Source organism: Stomoxys calcitrans, chromosome 4 (assembly GCF_963082655.1).
Source record: "Stomoxys calcitrans chromosome 4, idStoCalc2.1, whole genome shotgun sequence".
NCBI classification, from domain to species: domain Eukaryota; kingdom Metazoa; phylum Arthropoda; class Insecta; order Diptera; family Muscidae; genus Stomoxys; species Stomoxys calcitrans.
In genome coordinates, this window is record NC_081555.1 from 2,535,228 (window position 1) to 2,562,784 (window position 27,557).

The 27,557-nt window shown below is 34.8% G+C and overlaps 1 protein-coding gene across 7 annotated transcripts in view; it reads left to right on the forward strand.

The window, feature by feature from the left end:
* The window catches only part of LOC106092969 (fasciclin-2), a 212,720-nt gene that overhangs the window by 11,817 nt on the left and 173,346 nt on the right, over window positions 1–27,557 (forward strand). For 6 of the 7 annotated variants that reach the window (XM_013259927.2, XM_013259944.2, XM_013259935.2 and 3 more), the window contains exons 1-2: window positions 4,853–5,800; window positions 18,340–18,934. In XM_013259927.2, coding sequence (XP_013115381.2) covers window positions 18,838–18,934 — 97 coding nt within the window. In that variant the 5' untranslated portion in view covers window positions 4,853–5,800; window positions 18,340–18,837. Of the gene's footprint in view, window positions 1–4,852; window positions 5,801–18,339; window positions 18,935–27,557 lie in introns of those variants that run through there. The other variant, XM_059367933.1, reaches the window with a different exon arrangement.

The following is a 27,557-nucleotide window of genomic DNA, read 5'->3' on the forward strand; positions in this document are numbered from 1 at the left end:
TGATAGGCAAACGGATACAGAAATTTGACTTTTTCAGCCTCTAGACGCCTCCATTTTTGACAGATTTACGTAATGTTTGGTATGTAAAGTACACATCTATCAACCACACATCTATCAACCATAAAGTCCTGAGAGGTTCATTTGTAGATAGAGCACCCACGATATGGCTTCTTGACCACATAACAGACGCATTTTATTAGCAGATTTTAATGAACTGTGGAACAGCATGTGTTCTACAGTAGTTTTGATAAAGCTTCCGACATCGACACATGTTTTACACTCATTTTTTGATACCAAAGCGAAATTTGTTTTTATCTGTAAAATGTATAATTGTCAAAAAGTGCTTGCCACAGAATTAGCAAAACTGGTTTAAAAAGCTCATGACGCTTTGAGTTTTGTTTCACTGTCAAACATCTTCAATTTGGTCTATATTTTAACCATAAATCGTCTTACAAACGAACAACACTTGCAAATAATTGAATTTTATTATCAAAATGCGTGCGTTGTTAAGAATGTTCATCGTGCGCTACTTCCATTTCATAGACGAAGCTTATTTTTGACTCAATGGGTACGAAAATAACCAGAATTGTCGATTTTGGAGTGAAGATCTGCCAGAAGCACTGCAAGAGCTACCAATGCATCCAGAAAAAATCACAGCTTGGTGCGGTTTATGGGCTGGTGGCATCTTTGGGCCGTACTTCTCAAAGATGTCACGAATGGTGAGCGCTATCTTGAGATGATATCCATTTTTTTACCCAAAATGCAAGAGCTTGGCTTGCGTGACATGTGGTTTTAACTAGACGGTGCCACGTGCCACACAGCACGCTTAACAATGGATTTATTGAAAGGCGAGTTCGGTGAACATTTTATTTCACATTCGGGACCGTTCAGTTGACCGCCTAGATCATGTGATTTAGCGTTTTTAGACTATTTTTTGTTGGACTATGTTAAAGGTCATGTCTATACAGACAAACGCGCTTCAATTAACGAATTGGAAGACAATACTGAAGCATTCGTTCGTGAGATACCAGCCGAAATGTTGGAGAGTATGCCAAAATTGGACTAAGCGGATGGACCAGTTGAGGCGCAGTCACGGTAACATTTGCATGAACTATGAAATTATATGGACCGTACTATCGCATCAAATAAAGATTTCGGGCATTTTTCTGAAGTTTTTGTTTTTTTTTTTTGAAAAACTTTCGTATAGCTCCTACAAAATCACTTTTTAGTCAGTTACATATTTCAGACATCCGAAGATGTTTTCCAAATGGTTCAGCTTACAACGGTAGATCATATCATTTTTTATATTCATTCAATCTTTATATTGGCAGAAATATTAAATACGCACTTAAACGATTGACAATTCAAACAATCTACTGTACCCGAAACCCCTGCCATTAGGCAGGAGCATATTTCTGTTTGGCCATATTGACTGATTTCTCGGTTCTAGGGGCCTGAGCCTTTAAAAAGTATATTTAGTTCTCGACGTCGATGAAATTTCGAATAGAGAGTTGTTTTGTACCCTTCAACATAGTTGCCTACTCTGGTCTAGCTCGGACTAAAATTTAATGTTATGTTTCAAATATGAATTAGAATCGATAAAGAAGCGTTTTTATCCAATTCATATGTTTCGATTTTTTGGGTATACAGAGTTAGCGTCGGCCAACCTTAAAGCCTTTATACTTATTTGTGGCCCTGGTATCTTTAATGGCCATTTGGCTTGTTTTGTTTTCGTCAATAATATCTATTGATTTATTAATTTTTCCATTTTTGATATGTTATAATTTTTTTCGATTTTTTAATAAAATTAGCTGCAACATGTTTCACTATTTTTTATTAAACTATGAAAATCTGCAAAATAGCGCCTTCTCTTTAGGTTGCTGAACTGCTTGGCAACATAGTTTAATGCCCTCATTCTATAAAGCAATATTTTCGCTTTCATTTTAATGTTTAGCAACATGTTGACCACTGAAACGTACTGGCAACATTATTGTTACATCATGCAATATAACAAAATGTTCGAGCAACCTCATATACATGTTGCTATTACAGCTCTTTTTTTACATTGTGTCATGGATTTGTACTCTTATCTTATTGGAAATTCGAAAAGAAGCCCCAGCAGTTTATTCACAAGCATTTTGTGCTGTATGCTCTTTTTTCCTATATATTCGCTCTCTATGCCGATACACACACACAGGCAGAAGAGCAAATCATTGAAACATGACGAAATGAGATGAAATGATGCATGCAATTGCAGCTGTGCTGTTTGCTGTTGCTACCACGCAACAAACCAAAAACACCTGTTGCCCATATTCATGTGGCATGCCTATGGTTGATGTGGTACCAAAAGTTCCATTAGGTTTTGGGCTAAAAGTGTTATTGTTACTAAATACTGAAAATAAAAGATTATTTTCGTTAGTTATGTTATTTTATGAGATCGTTAAGGGAAAGGAAAAAAACATTGGGAAATCCCATTGCCTTAGGAAATGTTTTTTTTATTATTTTCGCAATAGACTGTGTTGGAGCGCCCATCACTGATTTAATCCCAAGATAGGAGTGGTAATTTTTTTGTATTCCGATAACCCTGCTGATGCTTTAATTAAAACTCAAACTATATGATTGTACCTATAAATTCAATAGAGAGCTCAATGTATTTAATAAATCCACATTAGGAAAAAAATTGCAGTAAAAAAATTTTAAGTATATTCAATTGAAAAATGTATTGCCTTCTAGTTCCTACCTTTGAACCATTCAGATCGCTTTAAAAAGCCCAATAACTTCCGAATGTTTACATCCGCTAAATCACACAGGTTCTAAATGAAATGAGAACCTAAGTAGAAGTCCTTCTGACTGCTAGTGTGGGTCACACACTCAGAAGGTGTTCTATAGTATCTTCTTCTTCGATGTCCTTACAGCTTCTGCAGAAGTCGTTGCTGGCAACCTTCCGTCAGTCAGCATGTTTTCTGATTAGACAGTGACCTGTCATGGCGGACACAATGACTGAGACGTCTGTTTTAGCCAATGACAGCAAAGCAGTAGACCTCTTCAAGTCTAGATTAGACCACATAGTTTCGGAATGCTCACAGCCCACTCTTTGTGACCATCTATACATCGTTGTCCTTCGGGTCTGGTCCGATATGATATTGTATCAAGGATAACACAGTGTCCGTAGCTGTCACATGACCAAAGAGAAAGCTCCCTTAACGTCACGGCAGTGGTCGCTGTAATTTGGGTAGCCACAATGTCCAGAGGAGTAAGATGAAGCATTAAATTCAGTGCATCAGTTGGTGTCGTCCTCAGTGCGGCTGTAATGTCCAAACAAGTCATCCTTTGGATCCGGTTAAGTATTGAGCAGTAGTTGGACTTTTGAAGCGCCGTCCCCCAGACCATAACACCATATAGCATTATAGGTCTGACAATTGCAGTATAAACCCAATGTATGACACGGAGTCTTACCAATTTTTGCCAATGGCTCTCCTGCAGGTATATAGGGCAAGAGTTGCCTTTCCTTCTCATCGCAAAATGTTGGATTTCGATTTCCTGTCCAGAAAAACACCAAGGAATTTTGAGCTTTCCGTAAATGGAAAATTCTCTCCTCCCCAGGATATTTTTTATAAATTTCTTTAAAAGCTGGTTGGGTATTGATGGTAGCCTGGTAGAAGGTCACCGAAGCGCAGAGAACAGCATATCCGCCTATGACGCTGAACGGGTTCGAATTCTGGCGCCACCAGCAGAAAAGTTTTCAGCGGTGGTTTTCCCCTTCTAATGCTGGCAACATTTTTGAGGTACTATGCCATGTAAAAACTTCTATCCAAAGAGGTGTCGCACTGCGGCACGCCCCTTATCATTGAGCTTAAAACTTGAGTCGAACTGCACTCATTGATATGTGAGCCGATTGCCTCTGTTTCTAAGTGAAACGTTCATAGGCTAAATTTGCAATTAGGTAGTCTGAAAAAAGCGACGACAGCCTAAGGCGGGAATTGAATTTACTATCCTCGTGTTGGTTAGCCCAGCATTTTATCAAATCTACTAAATCTTAATTTTTAACAATACAAGGACGAATTTCTTCAATTATAAAACCGTACTTAAAGTAGTTTACAGCCTCTAGCGGAAATTAGAGTTCACGACCTCCCCAATGGTACGTTAAGAAGGCCATTAATTCTTCTAGCAGAAAATCATGAACTTTCACCCATTCCATTATTTTATTCTAAAGCCTAATAATCCGTTATAATTTGATTCACACATATCCTCGTTTATAATGAAATATGACGTTTCTTAAAGTCTTATGTGTCAATTTTGTCATTTGCGGTTTTGTGTTGTGTTTGTTCATGAATTTTGCTATAAAGTTTACTTACACTTCACAAATAAGTATGACACGGAAGTTAAAGAACTAAACATTTAGAAAATACACCTACGTACATATGTATGTATATAATTTTTCAAAATTCTACAAAAATATAGTTTCATTTCCTCACAAACGTTTTTTGAAACCATTTGAATACGAGTATCAAATGTACCATTCCCCACGTATTAACAACTTAACACCCAAGCCAAAGAAGCTAAACATAGCTGCAGTTGATACACCTACCAATATGAACTGCATTCTCTACCGGCATTTGTTGTTGTCTTATTATGCATGTTTTGTTGTGACTTCCAATAAGCAAAACACCAACATTGGCAACATTTCTTTTCTCCCATTCATTGCATAGCCTCCATGTGTGAATGAGAAAAATTTGATTTCTCTTTATTTGCCATGTTGCCAGAATTTCCTTCAATGCCTTAACGGCAGCAACATATCATATTTGTATTGAGTGTGCATTTCATGACAATTCAGTTCTGAATTAAACAGCAAAGCGTCAACACAAAGTAGCGCCGTCTCAAAGCAAATCGAACGGCAAACACACATCGCAGTGAAGGTTTCACAACAATACGACTCATCAGCAACATTGAGTTTTCTACAGGAAAAAAGAGCAATAAGAATTTTTTTCTGTGAAAAGTAACCAGCGAGTGTGCTGTGCCGCTGACAAGTTTCCACCAAAAACAATAACATTGCAACAACAACGGAAAGGCGAGGAAGAGGAAATAGAAAAAAAAACCTTATAACGCACCACACACCATCGAGCAGACACTTGGCTGCTCCAAGAGAGAGAGAGAGCGCATTTCATTGTTTGCCTTTGTTTGATGAGAGAGAGAGCGGGCCTTTGTATTGTTTATCGGCTTTGTTAGGTTTGAGTTGAAATGGACGCATAACAAAAAGACAGTTGCTTTACGATAACGAACGTGTTAAGAACGTTTTGGCTTATAGCGAACGAGTAGTAGAATCGAAAGAAGAAACAAGAAAACATAACGGGTCAAGTGTGAAGTGGTAGTAGTGGCGGTGAAGAGAATTGAAGAAAAAAATGTGTTTTTTCTAACTCATTGCAAGTGAATAATTGAAGATCACGAATTTTAATTGAGAAAATTTACACATAAAACAAACCACTTAAGTTTTGTGTTTGGTGTCAAAAGCCAAAAAAGAAAAACAAAAGCCTAATTGTGTGGAGATCATTTAAAAAAAAGAATATTTAAGAATATACACAAGCGAGAAAAAGTAAAACCTAATAAAAACACGTTTACTGTGTGAAGAAGAAGTTTGTTTTTTGTTGGCAGTGTGAATAATCAACGACAACAACAATAACAACAACATCAAAGTTAGTGGCAGTGTGTCAATGGCTAAGAAAGCCAACCCAACAATTCTCACGTGTGCTTGCTGACTTGACTTGAAGCTGAATTTTGGCAGCCGCTGGATTGAAAATAAATGGTTTGTGTTTATTTTTTTCAAAATATTTTTTGGAAATTTATTAACCAAGCACATGTTAAAGTTTTTGTTGTGTTCACAAAGGTGGCTATGAATTTTGTTTCGTGCGTTTGTTAAGGGATCAGTAAACAACTTTTCAATTTGCTAAGATAAGTGTGGCATACTTTGCTTTATGGGCTCTAATATTGATTTGTCTGTTTTGGATATTTGTATATGGAAACTTTTTTGACAGAAAAAATATAAAATTTTTGCTGAGATGCTCTCAGTAAAATTCTATTCATATCATGTCTATGAAATTTTTCTCAGGCACTGATCTTTAATTTTTTTTTTGGTTTTTTGTTGGATCAACGATTATTTTGAAGGCAATTTGAGTTTTTGGCGCAGATTTGTATTTCGGTTGGTTAAATCCGAAGGTATGATATGTTGGTATATATTATAATGTAGACCCCAGTTAGACCGATTTATCTGATTTCCCTAAAATCTTGACTGATAAGTAGTGCTTCAGTTTCGACCATCCAATATATAAAGCCTTTTAGATGGATTTACCGGATTAAAATTGTTTGAGCCTTTGAACACTTGTTTTTTTTTTTTCAATTAAATTTTGATATTTATTAATTTGAAATTCTAACAAAAATGGGGCCTAATCGCATTTTTAATATAGAAAATATCAAATACTAGTAGGCAATTGGTTTCCAGAAATTTCACTTTCGAAAGATTTCAGAGCAGTATAAACGTTGCGATTTTTTGTATTTTAAGAAATTGCTGTATTTTGGGGAGTAAAAAAAAAATAATAATTGTATTATATTATAATTCTCATTAGTCCGCTTTATGCTAGTGCAACCCGAATTTGTATATCGTTTAATTATTTTGGTATATCTTTATCCCAATTCGAGCTACATATATTGTTTTTTCTATTATTTTCGTGTTTTTTTATTTGATTTCCGTAAGATTTAAAGTAAGAAGAAGATTGAACATATTCTTTTAATGATATTTGCATCATCTGTGTCTCTGCGACCTATTTTCGCACAGATACGCGAACAAATAAGTGGTATGTGGAACAACAACGCTATTTCGTTGATAGCCGGATTTCGACATTCGATTACATTAGAGATTGTTTTCAATTATCCTACTACACCCATAGCAATATTTAGACACGGCGTTAACAAATTGACCACATTGGTTTATAAAAGTGAATCAGCACATGTGTTATCTATTGTAAATAATCAAAATTTTCTTTTTCGAGGCTACGTTTTAGTTTTTAGAACGCACAACACGCCGATTACTGGTTTAGGTGTATGTCCATAATGGCATGGGGCGGATTAATATCCGCACCCTCTTTGTAAAATGTAAAAGAAGATGTTAAGGGTCTTTGACCAATTCGTAATTCAAAGATTTCTTGGTTCAATTAAAAAAATGATTGAAATAATTCATTATTTTTAATATAAAAAAGATAAAATTTTCAAACACATGTTCTAATGAAAAATTTTTTAGGTTCAATTAAGAAATGATTAAATAAATAATTAGAAAATTTTCAATCGTGATTGTCCTTGAAAAATATTTCAGATTTAAAAAAAAACATAATTGATTCAATAACTTCAATAACTAAAAATTTAAAAGAAAAATCAATCACGATTGTAATTGAAAATTATGTCAGATTGAATAAAGAAAGTAATAGAATCATTTAATTTTTGAATGAAAATGGCAAAAACTTGACGACTATAGTTGAAACAAAAAAATATTTAATTAGTAATAATTGAATCAATTTATTTTCTAATTAAAGACGATATTATTTTCTATAAAATTTAAGTTAAATTGTTTTCAATTAAATTTTTAATTGAAAAATTTTCTACAATTTTTATACCCACCACCGAAGGATGCGGCTGCCATATAAACCGGTCTCTCTATTTAGGGTCTTGGGTCCATAAAAGGCACATTTATAATCCGATTTCGCTGAATTTTTCTTTGTCATTCATCCATCCAATAAAAGTGTGTTTACAAACGTCTTACCACACTGCACAATAGCCGCCTGTATGTCAAAAATGTGTTAAGAATTTTTTGAATTTAAAATTGGTCTACATGCACATTTTGTAGGGATGATGTGCGCAAAGGCCGTTGGATGAAACAATAACGCGCGTTCGAAAAATCAATCCCACATGTTGACAAATTTTTCAACAACGCCTGTGTATGATTGTAACACTATTGGTGTGTAAATTTCAAACGTCTTTTTTTATCAGTGCATTGTTGGTGATATTTGCTCTGTACAACCCGATCCACATAGGTATATTTATTATCTCCCATATAAACCAATCCCAACATTTAAGTATTTAAAATAATGAATAAATCCTAAATCATCTACAGGACTCAGTTCAAACTCGCATGTGATAAACGTTTGCTTGTGGTCCTCTGTACTGTCCCCCATTTATGTTCTTTTTGCTTCTGTTTTAAGGTAGAAAGAATCCAAAGAACTTGATAAACCAGGTTCATGGTGGTATAAGTATATAAAATTCGGTCAGACCGTAATCAATGAATTTCCGGATTCTTGATATGAGATATGTATTCTCACGTGTTTCATCGCATTCAAAGTCGTGCACTATAATTTCAATCATTAGTGAAGTAAACGGTGTAGGAATTACTTAACTCCGTCTGATTGTCTTAACATCTACACCACTTTCATAAGGCCGAAAATGGAGTACAACTCACCTGTATGGGCTGGAGCTTCAAAATCATACCTGGAACTACTGGACCGTGTACAGAGCAGACCGATGGCGTTGATTGGGGACAGTGGGGTATCCAACTCTATTGCATCCCTTCATCATCGTCGCAAAGTGGGTTGTTTGGCGCTGTTCTATCGGTACTTTCATGGTGTGTGTTCGTCTGATATTCGTCGTCTTATTCCTGATGTAAGGATATATGTCAGGGAATCTTAACATTCCAGGAACTCACACCTGTTTGTAACTGATTGGCCAGCAGGCCGCACAATGCATTATAGAGATAATTCTTATTTCGCCCGATCCGTTCGTATGTGGAATCGACTTCCGGCTAACGTTTTTCCCACCCACTTTGACATCTAAAGATTTAAGACAAATGTCAATAAGCACTACATCCTTTCCCACCCTCCAATTCCTAATTTCCTCTCGCCAACGCAATGCACTGCAATCATAGGGGACATCCCCTGCGTGTTGGCTGACAGGAAAAAGAAATATGAATTTTTAGGAACGAGTTATCAAGAGGGCTCATAACCATTTGATTGAAATTTATTGTGAGTGATAAGAAACTCTAAGCTTAGAAAACGGTGTATCTTAGTATTAAAGTAAAGCTCGAAAACGCGTTAATTGATTCAATTCAATTTGTATTCTTCTAAAAACCTCTAAGACTTAAAGTTTGTTATATGTGTGGTATAATCCCCTTTATTACAGATTATCTTGAATACATTGTTTACAATAAATACATCAGATGAATTGGGTGATTTTCATAATCAGCCCCCATAGATTTGGATTAGTTAGCAAATTCGATGTGGTAAATCAATTTTGATTTTTAAATAAAGTGAAGAACACAATTTATTGTATTTTTTTAAGAAAACTGCATAAATATTTTAATTAATTATTTTGAAAATCATTAATTTCAATAGGTACTTTATAATATCCATTTTAAGCGCTTCATTATTTTATATATCATTTTTTTTGAAAATCGAAAATATTTCACACCATTTCACTCAATTCAATGCCTTAGAAATAAATTTTTGTTTTGTTTTCATATGGCTTTTTGTCATCTTGTTTCTCCCCAGAGTTATTTTTAGTAGGCTTTGCTGCTATTTGGCAATAAGATGGGAGAAATTAACGCAGCGGAAAAAGCGTCCATGGCAAAATACACTGGGGTATAAGCAAATATGCCACTAAATCCAGTTGCAAAGGCTAAGAAACGTGGCAGCCAGATAGCTATACAGCGGCAATAAATACTCTTGCACACTTTCTTTGCTTAACGCAAACGATTTAGTCGGCTAAAGTAAGAAAAAAAGAGTCAATAAAAGAAAAACTACATAGAAATTTGCTTTTTGTATAGCTGGGAAATTGGAAAAGGCAGGCAGACAGGCAAGCAGATATCTTTGTTTTGAAAATAATGCTCTGAAATACACAAAAGCAATTTTTTATGAAAATTAATGTTTTTATTTAAAGCTTAAGGAATAATGTTATTAATACCCAAGGAATTTACGGAAAAGGACATAAATTAACAACTGTTGACAGATTTCGATACCGCAATAAACAGGCATTAAGATATTGTGTGTATACTCTAAATTCCATATTGTTAAGTGGGTTAAAGGTCATCATATTTTATTTTCGAAAATTATCTTGTCATATGAAACATTTCAGTATTTAGACAACTGCATTAATTCCTAATGTTTTTTTTAAGATCTATTGGCAATTAATATTGATTTATGAAAGCGTATTGCCTAAAATACTTACCCAATATTGGCCTAATGTTTTTAACCCGAAGCCTTTTAAAAAAATACATCTAAAATATTGAAATATGGGTTTTCTATTTTTATGAGAAATTTCGGTTTTTGATTTTTTTTGAAGATTTTTATGTATGTTATGTTTATAATACCCTCCGCCAAAGGATTGGGATATACTTATTGCATCATTCGTTTTGCAACACATCGAAATATCGATCTGAGACCCAACAAAGTTTATATACTCTCCATCGTCTTAACATTCTCCTCCGATTTCGATGAAACTTTGTATGAAGTGTTTTGTTTTGATTTTCAAAAACTATGCCAAGTATTGTGTAAATCGGTTCATACCGTGATATAGCTCCCATATAAACCGATATACCGATTATAGTAAAATTGCAAATTTTGCCCATGAGGAACAGGGACAAACTTCTCACATATCAATGAGTGCAGTCCGATTCAAGCTTAAGCTCAATGTTAAGGGGCCTCCTTTTTATTGCCGAGTCCGAACGGCGTGCCGCAGTGCGACATCTCTTTTTGAGAGAAGTTTTACCTGGCATAGTACCTTACCATTAGGAGTGGAAAACCACAACTGAAATTTTTTTTCCATGCATTAATAATGCAAAATAGTTTTTAAGGCTTTTTCATTAGTTTTTCAGTAAACAATGGTGATCCCGATTCTTAAAAAATTTTTAAACTAATGTTGCACTTATACGGCACACAATTTTGCAAATATTGCCCCAACCTTCTCATAGTTTTACACTTCTGCATGTGTCCATATGTGGTCATTTCGACCAAATAATAGGCAAAAGCAGCATCTTCATCTTTGGATGAAGAACTTTCTAGCAATGCATCTAATATGCCGTTAGCTAATTAAAACGTGTTCACCATTTTTTTTTGTTTCTCTTCCGAGACCAGCTCAAGATCGGAGATTTTCTTTGCAAATGGAAAAGGAAAGCCAGAGATAGCAACACACACCAACTACTATGGGACGCGTTTCGTCTTTGGTTAGAAGACTTTTCAACCATATTGGGTGTGATGGCTTCAACGCACGGCCCGTTGATATATTGTATTTGAATCGTATTTATTGCTAAAACGCCTGTATGATACAATTACCACATTAACCACGCTCGACAACCCTTTCTGTTAGCTGTACTTTTTCGCAATACATGTGTTTTCGTGTAATGACAAATTTTTTTCTGGGACCATTACACTACTTCCATGGTGCACATAATTCTGTGCATCTGTGAAGTAGTATTGATGGCTTCGAACGTTAGACAACGGCAACGGCTCTCGCTGTTGCTCCGTGTGCCTAGGTTCGAATCCTTTTTTATGAATTTACTTTTAATATTTTGCTGTTTTTCCAAACATTCAACAAATTTTGTCTTTTTCTTCTTCTGTGGAAAAAAATAATTTGTTGCCGTTGGTTTTAAGTGCGACATTTCCCACTTAGCACGGTGTAAGAAATGCTCTTTCTAGCAACACCATTACAAACGAACACTTCACCCGGTGGTGGGGTTACATTTTTCGGACAAACAAACACAACGTTCGATTTCAGAGCAATTTTACTGTTATATGGATCAAAGTTGAGGTTGAGTACTCAATCCTCCATCAATGATTTGGACTAAACTCATTGCTACAGAAGTTTTCTCACTTCTTTCCATAGAAAGAAAGAAATACATTCGTTATTTAGATCAAGATTTCACCTGCTGTTTTCAACAAACATATTTTCAACAAGTAAAAAATAAAATCTTTTACAAAATAATATCTTGTAATTGGCAAGCGCATACCTATTGTTTTTTATAGACTTGAAGACAATTAAATTTTTTCTATATTTGTTTTTTATCTATTATTATAGGATTTATTTTCCCATCAAAAACGTCATGGCAATACCATTATGCGATATACACATATTGTTCTGGTGTCAAAAAACATTGTAGTTCTAGTAGCTTCTTTATTTTAATTTATTGATAACGGAAGAGTTATCGAATATCTCTGTCACATACGCCAGTAGCCGAATAATAAAATAATACGTCATCGAGCAGTAGTAATCAGCATGAAACAAGTTTGATAGATTAATCTTGAGGTGTGAACGACCCATTAAACATGACTTAAAATTAATTTGAACTGGCCATAGCAATGAGCTTTGGCTAAAGTCTTATTTATGGAATTACTCACAGTTATTAACAATCATTTCTCATTTTTAACTATTTTTACAAAAAAATTACAAAGTTCAAGGTTGCCATAAGAGCTACTCACACGACAGCTCTCGTGCCCAGTGGCATGCGACAAACTGCTATAATTGACACATTAATGTGGAAGTCTGTTTTATCTGTCTTCAAGTCTAAAAACGTATCAGTCTTTAATTAACAGCAAGAGCCAAAAAGATGAACTGAACAGATTCTTCGAAACATGTTTTGAACAATGTACTGTGAGATTGGCTTAAATTCCGCCACAAGAAATTAGCCAAAGAGGCTTTCAAAACGCAGAGCAGTCAGTCAGTTTACACCCGGCGAAACCAGTTTTTTTCTTTATTGTTATTATTATTATTGTATTAGTTAATCATTTTTACATTTTTGTGTTGTTTTATTTTTTTATTATTATTATTCTATGAAACTGGTTTGTTCCCTCGGTTGGCTATTGCAAAATTTTATTGAGAGAGCTGCAGAGAATTTGAAAAAAGGCATTTCAAAACAAAGAAATCTACTTCATTCATAAAGAATTTTATAACGTCAAGTGCTGTTGCCATTTCCATTGCACCTTTAAATGAATGACGATTTTGTTTTTTGAGATAACAAAAGCAATAACGACTTCGAAACCAATTTCTGACTCATATATGTCCCAGGGAATTCGAATTTCAAATAGTTTTCGGAAGACCACATAACACAACTAAAAAAAATGATTAAGCCAATCACTTGGGTCTCTCCATCGTAATTTGATTGCAATAACGTCATAGTACAGTGGGTTCTGGTTAAAATGTACCGCCCAACTCTCTAGCAAATCTCCTATACCATGTGGGAATATATGTAAGTACATTAACTTGTACACACATATATAACTGACACAATTTATCGAATAAAAGATAACGTACGTTGGCAGATTAGTTATGATTGTTTTGTTACATGGCATACAACTGTACAGGTTATATTTGTAGATGAGAGAGCATACACACACACACACGCAAGAGCTTAATTCAATAGCAGCAGTATATGTGATGAGAGCGAGAGAACTAAATGCCAAAACATCTTTCAGTAGGCCTCTTCTTTGTTGACTCATTGTTAAGAGTTAAGTTCAGTTGACTTGAATAATTTGGCGTCTGTTGTTGTTGTTATTGGGCCCCAAGAGTGTGAGTTGAGCGCGCCGTTTCGTGCGTTACATGCCTTTGAATTCGTACCTTAGCACCCGTATTGGCACCCGGTATACACATATGTTGTTGCTGTTTCTATGAATACCTGTTTAGTGGCATTTATTTCTTTGTTGTTAATGTGTGGCTGTGAGACAGGTAAATACCGCTCCATGGCAAACAGTTGTGCGGCATTCCGATTGTTGATTGTTGCAAGTCAAGCATATCAGAACTTCTCTCTCTCTCTCTCTCTCTATCCCTCTTGGACGTTAACAGGCAATTGTTTGGCTCAGAGGGTGTTTCTCAGTTTGTTTTTCCATTCAAACATACAAGTTATTACACTAGGCTACAGTTGAACTTAGTTTACAGAAATTTGGTAATATTTGGCATGTGAAAGAATTAAAAATGAGATTTGTAGGGTATACTAGAGCTTAGAGCTATTGATCCAATAGCATAAGCATATTGGTCTGAGAAATTCATTAACATTTCTGAAGTCAATATTTCTCGAGAGACCAAATTTCCCAGAAATGTTCTCTTAAGAAGAAATTTTCCAGAAATGTTCAAAAGAAATTTTCTCTAAAGGAATAATTTCCAAAATATTTCCTCAAAAGTAAAAATTTCCCATAAATTATCTATAAATACAAAATTTCCCAAAAATTTTCTCTAAAAACAAAATTTTCAAGAAATTTTCTCTACGAAAAAAAGGTCTCAGGGATTACTTCTAAAGACAAAATTTCACAGAAATTTTCTCTGAAGACTAAATTTCCAAAAAATTTGCTCTAAAGACAAAATTTTCCAGATATGTTCTCTAAAGAAAAAACTTCCAAGAAACATTCTCGAATGGAAAAATTTCCAAGAAATTTTCTCTAAAGGCAAAATTTCCAAGAAATTGTCTCGACTAAGACTTAATTTCCAAGAAAGTTTCCCAAAAATGTTTGCTAAAGACAAAATTTCGGAGAAATTTTCTCTAAGGACAAAATTTCGTAGAGATTTTCTCTAAAAAAAATTTCGTAGAAAATCTCTCTAAAAACAAAATTTCAATTTTTTTATTTTTTAGTAATTTTTGTTTTATATACATACAGACGCAATTGGCTTTATATTTGTAAGCACCCTCTTAAGTAGACAACATCCGCATTTTTGTGTAAATTGCCAAAATTCATTTCTACTACAATAACCCCGAACAAATGTTAGAAAATGTTACAAAATTAGCATTCACATTATCCAAAACGTGTCTCTGGGCATTTGGTTGCATTAATGCATGCTGTGCACTTGTGGCACATTTTGGGCCACTTGTCCTCCTTTGTGCTGTCTGATGGTGCACCAAGGAAAATCGACCACATTTTGCATTATACAGGTGGTAACGGAAATCGGATGGCTGCACATCAACATCATAGGCATAGAAGAGAAAACACGTTTGTGGAATTCCTAATGAAGCAAGACGAGGATGCAAACCCCAACCAGTCAGTTGTACACTGCATTCCATGGCAACCTTTAGAGCAACTCAAATGACACAAGCAGTTATGTTGCACACACCACAGTTAAATGTAAAAAAATATATGAAAAAACAAAAGGATAACCACTTTACATGGAAATCATAAAAAAGAAGACTTTTAAGAAAAAAACACACACACACACACACACAAAACATGTTTAACATTTCGTGGCATAAATGTGTGAAAATTATGCTTGAAGAATTTTTAAGTACTACTTGAGCTGTAGATAAAAACGCTTTAAACGCTGGCATTGCTTTCTTCATGACCAAGACGCTAAGACACTAAACGATGATTATCTGAGGGAGTTAATTAGCATTGCATGACTGTCTCTATTATTGGAGATATCAGTACCTGATGGATGATTTTCTGCTGTTAATTTTCAAAAGAGTAGGCATTTTTAATTACCTGAAGGACAAATGCCTGACTTGGTATGAGGTCATACACCGGATGCTAAATTGATTGGCTCACATATGGAATATTAAAATAAAATTTCTACGCCATGTGGGGAATGTGTGTGGCGTCAGATGTTTTTAGGTTTGTGTTATGAGAGGTTTCGTAAGAACATTATAGACAAATAGAAAGAAAGTTAGACTTTTAAAATACAAAAAAAAAAAATATTTTTCTACCGAAATTTTTTTTATTTTTTTAGTTGGTCTTTTTAAAATTAAAATATTTCCATATTTTTCCATAGAAAAAAAATGTTGATATCTTTTGTTATAGAAAGAAATATTGCGAACATTTTCTTTCTGTTTATCTAAATAAAATAATCAAATTTTTCTACAAAACTAAAATTTTGATAAAATTTTCTTTAAATGGTTGGATGTTTTTGTCCAGCTGAAACCAATCGGTTTTGTTTTGGTTCCTATTTTGAATAGAAAGCAAAATTTTTTGTAAAAAAGTTTTAGGCAAAATGTTGTTGCTACTAGCGCATAGGACAGACTATGGAGATCGCGATTTCGAAGATAACCAAGCCTCATCATCAGTCCATTTTGCCCCACAAAAATTACTTGCTTCCACCTACTCACTATTTAGTGAGCTGTGCAATGGTAGAAGCACGCCTTTTTAAGATGAACATTGGATCATATCGGGGCACCTTTCTTTGAGCGCAGTAAAGCATTCCCTAAACTGAACTACATTTCCGACTATGGCAATATGGAGCTCAAATCAACGGTATTTTGGAGTAACGAACGAAGTCAATATCGATTTTCAGGGCAAAGTGCCGTTGGCCGCCCCAGCCCCAAAACACCCTCAATCGGTTGATATTTACCAACCATGAAAATATAGGTTTGGGCCTCCCCAAAAAGGCACTTTTCATTACCCTAATTTTTAAAAACACCAGAGCTTGGAGATTGTTAATGCGATTCGTTCGGATTTTTTTTGCACTCTTGCAGTCACCAAAAACCAAACATGGATTCTTTTGTTGGGGTCGAGTCAAGACCAATCACGACAGTATAGAGCTCAAACCAAAGGTGCTTACCGATCATGACAATTTGTGATACAAAACCTATTTGGGAGTAGAGTTGATACTCCTTTTCGGGACAAAGACCCCGGTATCCACCCCATCCTCAAACAGAACTTATTTACCGATCACGAAAGTAGAGCACGAAGCTTATATTTACCAAGTGTCCGGATGGCCACCCTAACCCCGATATACCCCCTAAATCGGAAATATTTACCAATGCGGTAATAAAGGACTCAAAAAAAGGCATAGAGTAAAAATGTCTCTAGGAACCGAGAAGGGGCAAACTTCTCACACATCAATGAGCGCTTTCCTATTCAAGTTGAGTTTATCAACAATAAGGGACTTTTTTATAGCCGAGTCCGAACGGCGTGCCGCAGTGCGACACCTCTTTGGGGAGAATATTTTATACGACAATGCATGGTATGGTGACTCGCAAATGTCGCCAGCATTAAAAGGGGATAACCACCGCTTTAAATTTTGTCAGAAGTTTCGCCAGTAGCACGATATCCACATTCAGGGCGAAGTGTCCCCACCCTAAAAATATATTAGAGAGTTAAGGAGGGCGCAGCGGAGCAAGCCCTGTCTAGCTTGTTTTCTATAAAAACAAAATTTTGACAAAATTTTCTATAAAACCTAAATTTTTACAAAACTTTCTACAAAAACAAAATTTTGACAAAGTTTTCTATAAAAATAAAATTTGGACAAAATTTTCTATAAAATAAAATTTTGACAAAATTTTCTATAAAAACAAAATTTTGACAAAATTTTCTATAAAACAAAATTTTGACAAAATTTTCTATAACAACAAAATTTTGACAAAATTTTCTATAAAAACAAAGTTTTGACAAACTTTTCTATAAAAACAAAATTTTCTATAAAACTAAAATTTTGACCAAATTTTCTATAAAAAAAATTTTTCACAAAATTTTCTATAAATATAATTTAACAAAATTTTATATAAAAATAATTTAACAAAATTTTATATAAAAATAAGATGTTTAACAGTGAGGCAAAACGCGCAACATGCGTGAGCTGTTTAAACCAGTGTTACCAAAAAGATAATAAAAATCACCCTTTATAACCAAAATTTTACCATCTTAAAAAAGCAAAAAGTGTTTGCTGTTTTAGCAAGAATAAAATACTACTATCCCATTTGTAGCAGATTTTTTTTTGTCTTTCAGCAAACAATTTGCGGTTTTTACTAACAAATTTCTCTGAGTGTATTATATTTTATACCGCATGGGAAACTAAAAATAACATAATGTTGAACTTGAAGAATATGCAGTTAATAACCCCATCTTCAAAATTGACATTTTAATATTTCGTAACCTCCAGCTCCAGCTATTTCTTTATATCTCAACCTGTTTTTGTTTTTGTTAGTTCCAACTTCATTATTGATGAATGGAATTCTTAATTTATATTTTCAAATGCCACCTCCTGCTCTTTTATTTAAATTTCTTTCCTTATAGGTTTATTTTTTCAAAAATGTAAATCCAATTATTGATCACTATTACCATAAATGGATTGTAGTTTAAAAGTTCTTTCATCAGCAGTGGTTGATTTATAGAATATAGTTTTTGTTTTGTTTCTTTTTTGCTTGTTATCAACAATAAACAAATTTCGTTGTTTATTGAACTTGCTTTAATACACTTAAAAATTGTTTATTTTTATAAGTTTATGTTTTTTTTTCTTTAGTAAAAAAAATCGATTTTTCGCTATATGCACTTTATTAACAGCCATTACATTTGATTTTGTTAATTAAATTTTTGTTCTGTGTTCTTCTCACTCTCATTGCAGCTCAACACATGTTCCACTACAACGGTTCCATGGTGCCATAAATAAATTTGACAACTAATTCAATAACAGCGACTCTATTCTGGTGCTTTGATTTCATGTTGCACCATAATCAAAATAGCCAAACAAAAACAAAAAAAAAACTTGCGCAATTTATTTAGTCAAACTATAGAAAATTCCAATTTTTTCGCATAGAGGCAAGGCAATCCCCCGCCTGTGAGCGCCTAACAAAAGTTGTTCAAACTTAAATGCAAAGCAAATAAAGTGATTCCTTTTTTTGTACGTGAAAATCGACGAAACCAAAGCAAATAACGGCGAGCAACAAATTGATTGTTAGTTTAAAATAAATAAATCAAAAACAACAACACTAAAAACAAAGAAATAAATCTATAAAAAGATTTACCAAATAACAAAAATCTAAAGCAACGCCAAAAACAGAGTTGCTGGCATCACAACATCGACACCAGCAGCAACAGCCACCAAATCTACTACACCGTCATTATGGGGCCCATAGGCAAATTAAAAATGGGCCGACATACAGCAGCGACAATGGCCAGCGCATTAGCAGCGATTATATTTTTGAATTTTGTCTTAATAGGTGAGTGGCAAATTGTTTATGGTTTACAATTTTTTTATATTAGCTCTAGTTTTATATACCCGACAAAATCTCCGGACATAATTCATACGCTGAGATAAACATCAGGAGGTAAATTTGCTTCTCTCGAATTCAAAAGAAGTGTAGTGACGGCTTTTCATGCCATAATTTATAAGCAAAACATAAGCGATTATTTTATATTATCTTACAGAGTTTAAGGGGGTTAACAATTTAAAGTTTCTTCACCATTTGCCTTAAAAAGATCGATATTGGAATATTTCAAACCACAAAATAATATTAAAATTAGTTTTCTTTTATCTGGGACTAGAAATTTAAATAATTTTTACATTTACTTGCCTATTATTGCATTCCTACAGTTAGATAGCCTTGGCTCAAAAAGGTAGCCCTTTGGTAGCTTCTATACAAAATGCTATTGAAAAGAACCATTTTGTTTTTTGCCATAAAAACAACACTTAATTTAAAAATCCACCATGCTGTTCTTGAATAAGTTATTACATTTTAGGTCATGCATAAACCAACTCTTTTTTTGTTTTGTTTAAAATATTCGCCATTGATTGCCAATCAATAAAATTAATTTGATCAAATTTGTATGACATGATAATAGTTTACAGGTCTAGGAATTTTTTTGTTTAGTTTCTAGAGACGAATGTGGCAGGGAAACATTTGGTGAGGGCAACCGAAAAAAACTACAATGTGATTAAATATAAATAAAAACTAAAATTGATAAGCGTAAAAACAATTATATGTTATTAAACGGCCATAGTTTTATATAGGCGATTTTGTTGTACATATAACGACCAAACCGCTGAATGGATTTTAATTGACATCAATCGAAGACTATTTTTCCAGAGAAGCAACGAATATATATAAAAATTAATTTTTCTTAAAGAAAATCCATGAAAATGAGGAAGTAATTTTCAATACAAAAGAAGAAGCATAAACACAGCATATTGTTGTTGGTTTTTTCCGAGAGCATTCGTTATGGGTGTGTTAGTGGTGAGAGTAATAGAAACAAATGGTGAGAGAAAAAGAGTATCATTATTTATAGTAGGTGAGGGTGTTGCTGGGAACAAGCGAAAAATTTTGTAACTATAGTACAGGTCGTCTGCAGTGAGTGGGTGTCACTTGTTGTATTTAAACCTACAGGTGAAAATCAAAATGATAACAAGTAATGAACGATTATGCCCAGTCAATGCAACTAATTGCTTTGGGTTCTTAGAGGATAATGCGATGAAAAGAGTGATCAAAGCAATATGGGGTTTCAAATGAAAGGTATAGCGAATCTGACATAGAAATATGGCGTTATGTGAATGAATTCATATTCATCTTTCAGAGAGCATGAACCCCAAAAAGGCTTAACGGGCATATAATTTAATTATGACAATATGGGGTTCGAATTCAAGATATTTGAGAGCAGTGTACGAATTTGATATCCTTTTGGGCCATCAATCGTGGTATCCAATAAAAGGGTTTTAGGAGAAGAGTACGAACTGAATTTGACCATATAAAGTCAATTATTTCAGCCTTTAACCCGATCATAACATCATTTAGAAGTGAGGACATACACATTTCAGATCAGGTATCAGTTGAGTGCGAATTTTTTACTGTAAAATATTTTAAAATTGCAGAAAACATTTTCAACTTTCTGAACTTCTAAGCAATAGTAAATGCATTTACTGCTTATTTATGTACGTTTTGTGACAGTTTTGGATGTACATTTTTGGTCTAAAAGCTTAAATATGATTTTAGTAGATATTTTGTTTTAGAAAATTTGATCAAATTAAGTTTTGAAACTCAAAAAATCAAAAGATAAGGTGAAATAGGTGTAGCCTCATATAGCTCCCATATAAACTGATCTCCCGTTTATGCTTCGTCAGCCACTGCAAAGCGCAATTTTTATCCCAATTGACTGAAATATTACCAAATGACTTCTACTATGGTCTTCAACATTCAATTCATTTATGGTCCGAATCGGATAAAGTTCCATTAGGCTACCTTTTGTGTTGTCCTATTCTTAACAGTTTTTTGCATTTGCCTAAGTAAAAATTCGACATATTTCATTTTATATCTCTGAAATCATACTTCATCTCAATATTTTAAACATGATTTGTTTTTAAATTCTTTTGAGTTTAGATATCTCTTTTTTGCCTTCATCGGCACATTTTGTTTCATGTTTTTTCTGACATTAACTACTATACAAAAAAACACATTTTTTTTAAAAAAACCTGAGATTTCACTTATTGCTTGTTACTAAACAATGTTAAGCAATTAATTTTGTTGTTAGACCCCGAGAGCAGGTTAGTAGAGAAAAAACTAAGGCTACCAACAACTATACAGTTAAACATAACAGACTTGGGGCTCACCAGTACACGAAAACCACTAAATCTGAGATTTCAAAGAAAATGAACATAAAACAATGGACTTTCATAATTTCTATGTTATCACCTTTACATAAAAGACTTTACAGGGAAATGAAAACAAAACAAGACGTTTTATTTTCCCCCAAAAACGGTAATTAAATCTGCCAAAGTACAAGTACTATAAATGTATTAGGTTAAATATAGTGGTGGTCAGTTCATGACCAGCAAAGTGTTGCAATTCGCTTGTCTGCTATTAAAAGCCATGGTCTTGATTGTCATGTCAAAGTTGAGCAGGTGGGGAGGGACCAAAAAGGGTTAACAAAAACACACAGCTGAATAGAAAAAAGCTTTGGAAAATATCAACATTGACTGTGAAGGTTCCCATGATTAACATCATTGCCTCATGAATAAGCCTGGGAAAGATATAGGAGAGAATAACACAAAGTGTTTTCTGTTTTTAATTTTTTCTCTTAAAGCAAAGTTAACTTTCAATGTTACATGAAAAGGAAACTCATTTGGCTTGCCTTAAGTTTTTGCTTTGTTGCAGCTTTTTACATCCGTCAGACTTTACTTTTTCTTTTTTCTTCTTACAGCAGCCAGCAAACTTCCAACATATCTACTTGTAGTTGTCTGTTTTGCCATGTTTTGGTTTCTAGGCCAACTTTTGAATTGTATCTGCCGTAAAGGGTTTATTTACGCAGATAATGAGATTTTTTAAAGTCTTTTATTATTGTTTCCTCTGCTTTACTCATGATATTTACTTTTCCTAGTCAATGTTTGTTATCTGTCTGTCTGTCCGTCTTGGATACTTCTTGGCTGGCTAAACATTGCAATTTAAATGGTAAATAAGATTTAACAAATATTTTAATAAATTTCTTATCTAATCAGTCTACGAGCAGACATCTGACTCTTACAGGCAATGACGAATACAATATTTTGAGGTACTAGTTTAAATGCCTGGCAAATATGTCGAAATTTTAAGATTTTTTTGAAGAATAATCTGGAAGCAGTTGTTCTTCTGTTGTACTTCTGCCAAAGAAGGCTGTACGTTTTTTCTTGCTTAACACTCTGCAAATATTTAAATTGTAGTGAGTTGTAGGCTTAAATTTTCCTTATTGCCAGTGCAAATTGTGGTTTTATAAAGATTGTGATAAGATTATTAACGAATTTTCCTCATATGATGCAAACCAAGGCAATTACGCAACACTTTGAAGGCAAATACTAATTTGGCCTATTTGCCTTTAAAATGTGTGACAATGAAAAACAAAGCAATAAAGCACCTTACGCAAATCTAGAGCATCGCAAGGTGCTAAGCCCTTTACTACTTTTTCTTTCATAGGTTTATTCATAAAGATAATCGTTTTCGAAAAGCCACAGCAAAATAACATTGAATTTATCCTCAATTAAGGCAAAGATATTACACATTCCCGAATTAAAGCCATAATCAAATTAAAGAGATTTGTTTTTTAATTTTCATGTGTATTATGGTAGATAACTTTCATTTACGCCAACTAACTGGATACTATATGGACACTAGTTAATGAGGCACATTTCAAATTTGAGGCAAGCTTGTATAACTAATGTCCTTTATTCTTATTTAATACATTTTTGTGGCATATATCGCTGGCAAATATTCAAATGCACAAATGTTGCATACATTTAGGCTTGCAAATTTGCACACGAACATTCTCATTGAGGAGAAGGATTGGAGGCCACCGCAGCGCAGAGGTTAGCATGTTCGCCTGTGACGCTGAAAGCATAGGTTCGAATTCTGGCGAGAAAATTAGAAAAAAAATTTCAGCGGTGGTTATTCCCTTCTAATGCTGGCTGTGAGGTACCATGCCATATCGCACTGCGATGCGTGGGACAATTCAAGTTTAATATTTTTTTTTTGCACTCTTATAATGATCTGAAAGCAAAAACTTGGTATACAAAATTGGGTTGGGGGCCGGGAGCCGGGAGCCGGGAGCATGTTCCATTAAGGAACAGGGGATACGTCTCTCACATCAATGAGTGCAATCCGATTGATGTTTAAGCTCAATGATAAGGGGTATCCTTTTTATTGCTGAGTCCGAACGGCGTGCAGCATAGCGACACCACCTGCGCCATGGTGGCCTCCCCTCAAAAGGAATATAAAGACCAATCATGACAATGTGGAACTTTAATGAAAGGTATTTGAGAGTATGAAGCGAATCTGATATTCAAATATGGTACCAAGGGTTCGGGGGCCGCTAAACCCCCAAATCGGACATACTTTTCGGCAATGGAGCTAAAATGAAAGGTTTTTTGGCACATATTTCGAAAGTAATACCCATTTTCGGGGCCAAGTCTCTGGGGGTCCACCCCACCCCTAAAACACCACCTATCTGAACTTATATATTGACCACGGCAATATGGGGCTCAAATCAAAGGTTCTTCAAAGTACAGCTTCTAATATGTATGGAGGCCCCTCATACACCAAGTAATAAATTTTTATGTCAGATTTGTACTCTACTTTTAAATACCTTTCATTTGGTACTTGATATTGCCCAACGCGGTAAAAGTGTCCTATTGGGTCGTGTTTTTGGGGATGGGGGATGTCCCCATTACTAAGGGCGACATTAAAAATTGCTTATCCGTTAAATATATTTGCTTACTAATGTTGTCTCCCATAAAAATACTTGCAAGGTATACTCATCCTTTTCGAACAGTCCGAGGACCTATCCTCCGATGTTAGAAAGATGGCAATTCGTCAACTCGATCGACAAACCCTTATAAAAGTGATAGGTTTTTTCCATGTAAGGGGACAAGAACTGGGACCGGTCCTTATCACCAGAGGACCTACCCCGTGTCAGATTTGAGACCTGTCCCATTTCCCGTGGGGATGTGTTCTTTTGTGATTAGTGTGCCATATCTATTCACATCTGCATCTCGTATAATCTTCTCCAGCAGGATAATAAAGAGATCGCACGACAGGCTGTCTTCTTGTCTGAAACCTCCTTTGGTATTAAAAGGTTCGGAGAGATTCTCTCCTATTCCAAATATGGAACGTGTATCAGCGAGAGGCTTAGGTGTATGTCCATAGTGGCATGGGGCGGATTAATATCTGCACCCTCTTTTCAACCTTACCTAACCTATCACACAGTACGCTCGAGAGTATCTTGTTTGCGATGAGGAGGAGGCTTTTTCCTCTGTAGTTTTCATGCAAGGGGACGAGAACTGGGATCGGTCCCTATCACCAAAGGACCTATTCCGTAACCGGTTTGGGACCTGTCCCATTTCCCGTAGGGTAAGGAAGAAAAATTTTCGTAGATACCCAGATATGTGGGAAACGAAAAATTGTGTAGACATTTTTGGTTATAGAGAACTACACTCCATTGTTATTCTGAAAAGACATTTAAAAAACCTAAGAATCGGTGGATAGCTGTGCTGTATTGGCTAAAAATCATATGTTTTCATGCCACTTTCCTAATTGTTTTATGTTATTATTGAAAATGTATGTTCATAACATAAAGCTCTTTTTTTTATTAACCAAAAAAGTATTATTATTTTTTGTTTTTTCTTTTCCAATCATATTTATCGTTGCTTAATTGTCAAGACTCCTATTACCATCACCCTCAAAAAATTTAAAAAAAAATAAAATGCAATTATAATAAAAAATGCAGTTAACATTTTTAAATACATGATACTATTTCCGTCTCCATCAAAACTTCATTAGCATTTCTAAAGTTTATTAAAAACATATTTTTCCAATTAGAAATTCCTACAAAACTGGGAGGAGGGAAGAAAAAGGGGTTATGAACAAACAGTGGCATATGTTTGAGAAAATCCCCAACATCCCTTTAAGTTATCGATTATATGACTTTCCCTTATTACTCAAACACATAAACGAAAGCCTCATGGCATTTATGCAAACGCATCTGGTTAAAGACAGAAATTATGCATTTGAAATATTTTATTTCGAAAAATTTGTTTGTCATAATGTCAAATTTCAACAAATATTTAGATTATGAAGCCACAAAAATATTTTCTGAAAGCAACTTCAAGTCATCAAGGCTTAGGGTCAAAAAGTGGTTGTAGTTCGACTGCTCTTCCGGCTGCTCCCCAAAACCAAACACAGCTGCATATTTTACCACAATTGTATGATGAAGGCATGCGAATGAATGAATGGATGGATGGATGGATGGTTGGACGGATGGCTAATGGGATACTTCAATGCAGCATATTAAATATGATTCTCTAATGAACCATTTGAACCCTATTTGTTTACATAAAATGACAATTAAAGCTCAAACCCCAAATGTTTCCAAGAAGGAAAAATACACAGAGTTTGTTGTTCCAATGAGATGATGGCATAAAATGCACTTTGTTATAATTTTCTACGAAAGCCTAATGGGCGATCACAAGGGGGGTGGTTTAACCCATTAATCCCAAGTAGTACTTAGCACTCTTGACGTGTCATTTCAATGTAGACTTTATATTGCTGCTCGTGTCTGTCCGTCTGTCCGTCTGTCTGTCTGTACGTCTTTCATTCCTAGAGTTTCAATAACGATCTATGAATTTTTATTGCCTTATTTGAAAAAAACAATCCTCTTGGAAAACATAAAAAAAACCAAACACGAGAACAGAATCATCTGTTTGGTATGTTTGAGAGTCCGCAGACATAAAGACTAAGAGACAAGACAAACGACTTGCATCCAGACAGCATAAAAAAAGGATAACAGTTTCCACACAGTTTTAATAGCTTTCGAACATTTGCTTTGGCAAAGTATTTGTATCCTTTGTTTTTTGGCCAACACCATGTTGGCCCAAAGTTATTTGAGAGCCAGAAGATGTTATGGCCAATCGGAAATACCTATGGCAAATGGTAGTTGACTAAAAAGTGGGGATGCGTCATACAAAAAAATTTCATTTTTCACAAAGAAAAACACTGCATTTAGTCTAAAGTTTAAAAAAGAAAACTTTTGTAAGCAAAAACAATTTTTTTGTATCTTTATCGCCAAGAATTTAGGGAAATAGTCATTCAAGGTAGGGTAATTTTGCAACTGATAATAATCTAAGTAAGACTTTTATTCATCAAATAAGAGTTGAATAAAAGTTGAATTTTATTACCGAAAATGTTTGTCTTCTTTTGCATAGAATGGTAGGCAGAGTATAGTGACCCAGTAGCTAAGTTGGTGGCGAATTCGGAATACGGATCGGATTTCCGCCGAGACTTTCATAACCTTTTTATATTGACCACCGAAGTACAGGGTACCTTCATTTTGACTTTCCATCGAAATATTCATTTCCGACCCTACATTTGCTTGATCCTTGAAAAATTCTAAGACGGTGGTACACGCAAACCGGGACGACCAAAAGCCCGCTGGAAAGATCAAGTGGTGGGAGACATCTCGAAACTTGGTGTCATAGATTTTAAAATGAGCGCAGAAAATCGAAACGCTTGAAAATTATTCTGAGTTCGTCTAATAGGACAAACGTTCTGTCATAGCCAATTAAGTTAAGATAAGGCTAGAATGTGTAGATCGAACCAAATTTAGATATAGCTGTCATGTAGATCGATCTCCTGATTTAGGACCTTGGCCCCCACATAGAACGATCTCCCGATTTAAGGTCTTATCTCCATAAAACTCAGTTTTGTTAGGCCCTTTGATATCCTTACCAAGTGTTCTCTAGATCGGGAGATATTTGGATATAGATCGATCTCCCGATTTAAGATCTTGGCCCCCCAAAATGCACAATTATCACCCGATTTCCCTATCGATATCCTAACCAAGTATAGTCTAGTTCGGACAATAATTGGATATAGCTACCATATTGACCAACCTCCGATTTAAAGCAATGGCCTCATAAAATAGGCATTACTTGATTTCGCTGAAATGTGGCATTGTAAGTTGGGTAAGAATCCTCGACATTCGCACCAAGTATGGTTCAGATTGGTTCGTATTTGAATATAAACCAATCTACTTATTTACGGTATTTAACCCTTAAAAGGTGTGTTTATTACCTGATTTTTTAGGCGGCCATCGTAGCGCAGAGGTTAGCATGTCCGCCTAGGAAGCTGAACGCCTGGGTTCGAATCCTGGCGAGACCATTAAAAAATTGTCAGCAGTGGTTTTCCTCTCCCAATGCTGGCAATATTTGTGAGGTACTATGCCATGTAAAACTTCTCGCAAAAGAGGTGTTCCACTGCGGTACGCCGTTCGGACTCGGCTATAAAAAGGAGGCCCCTTATCATTGAGCTTAAAAGTTAAATAGGACTGCAC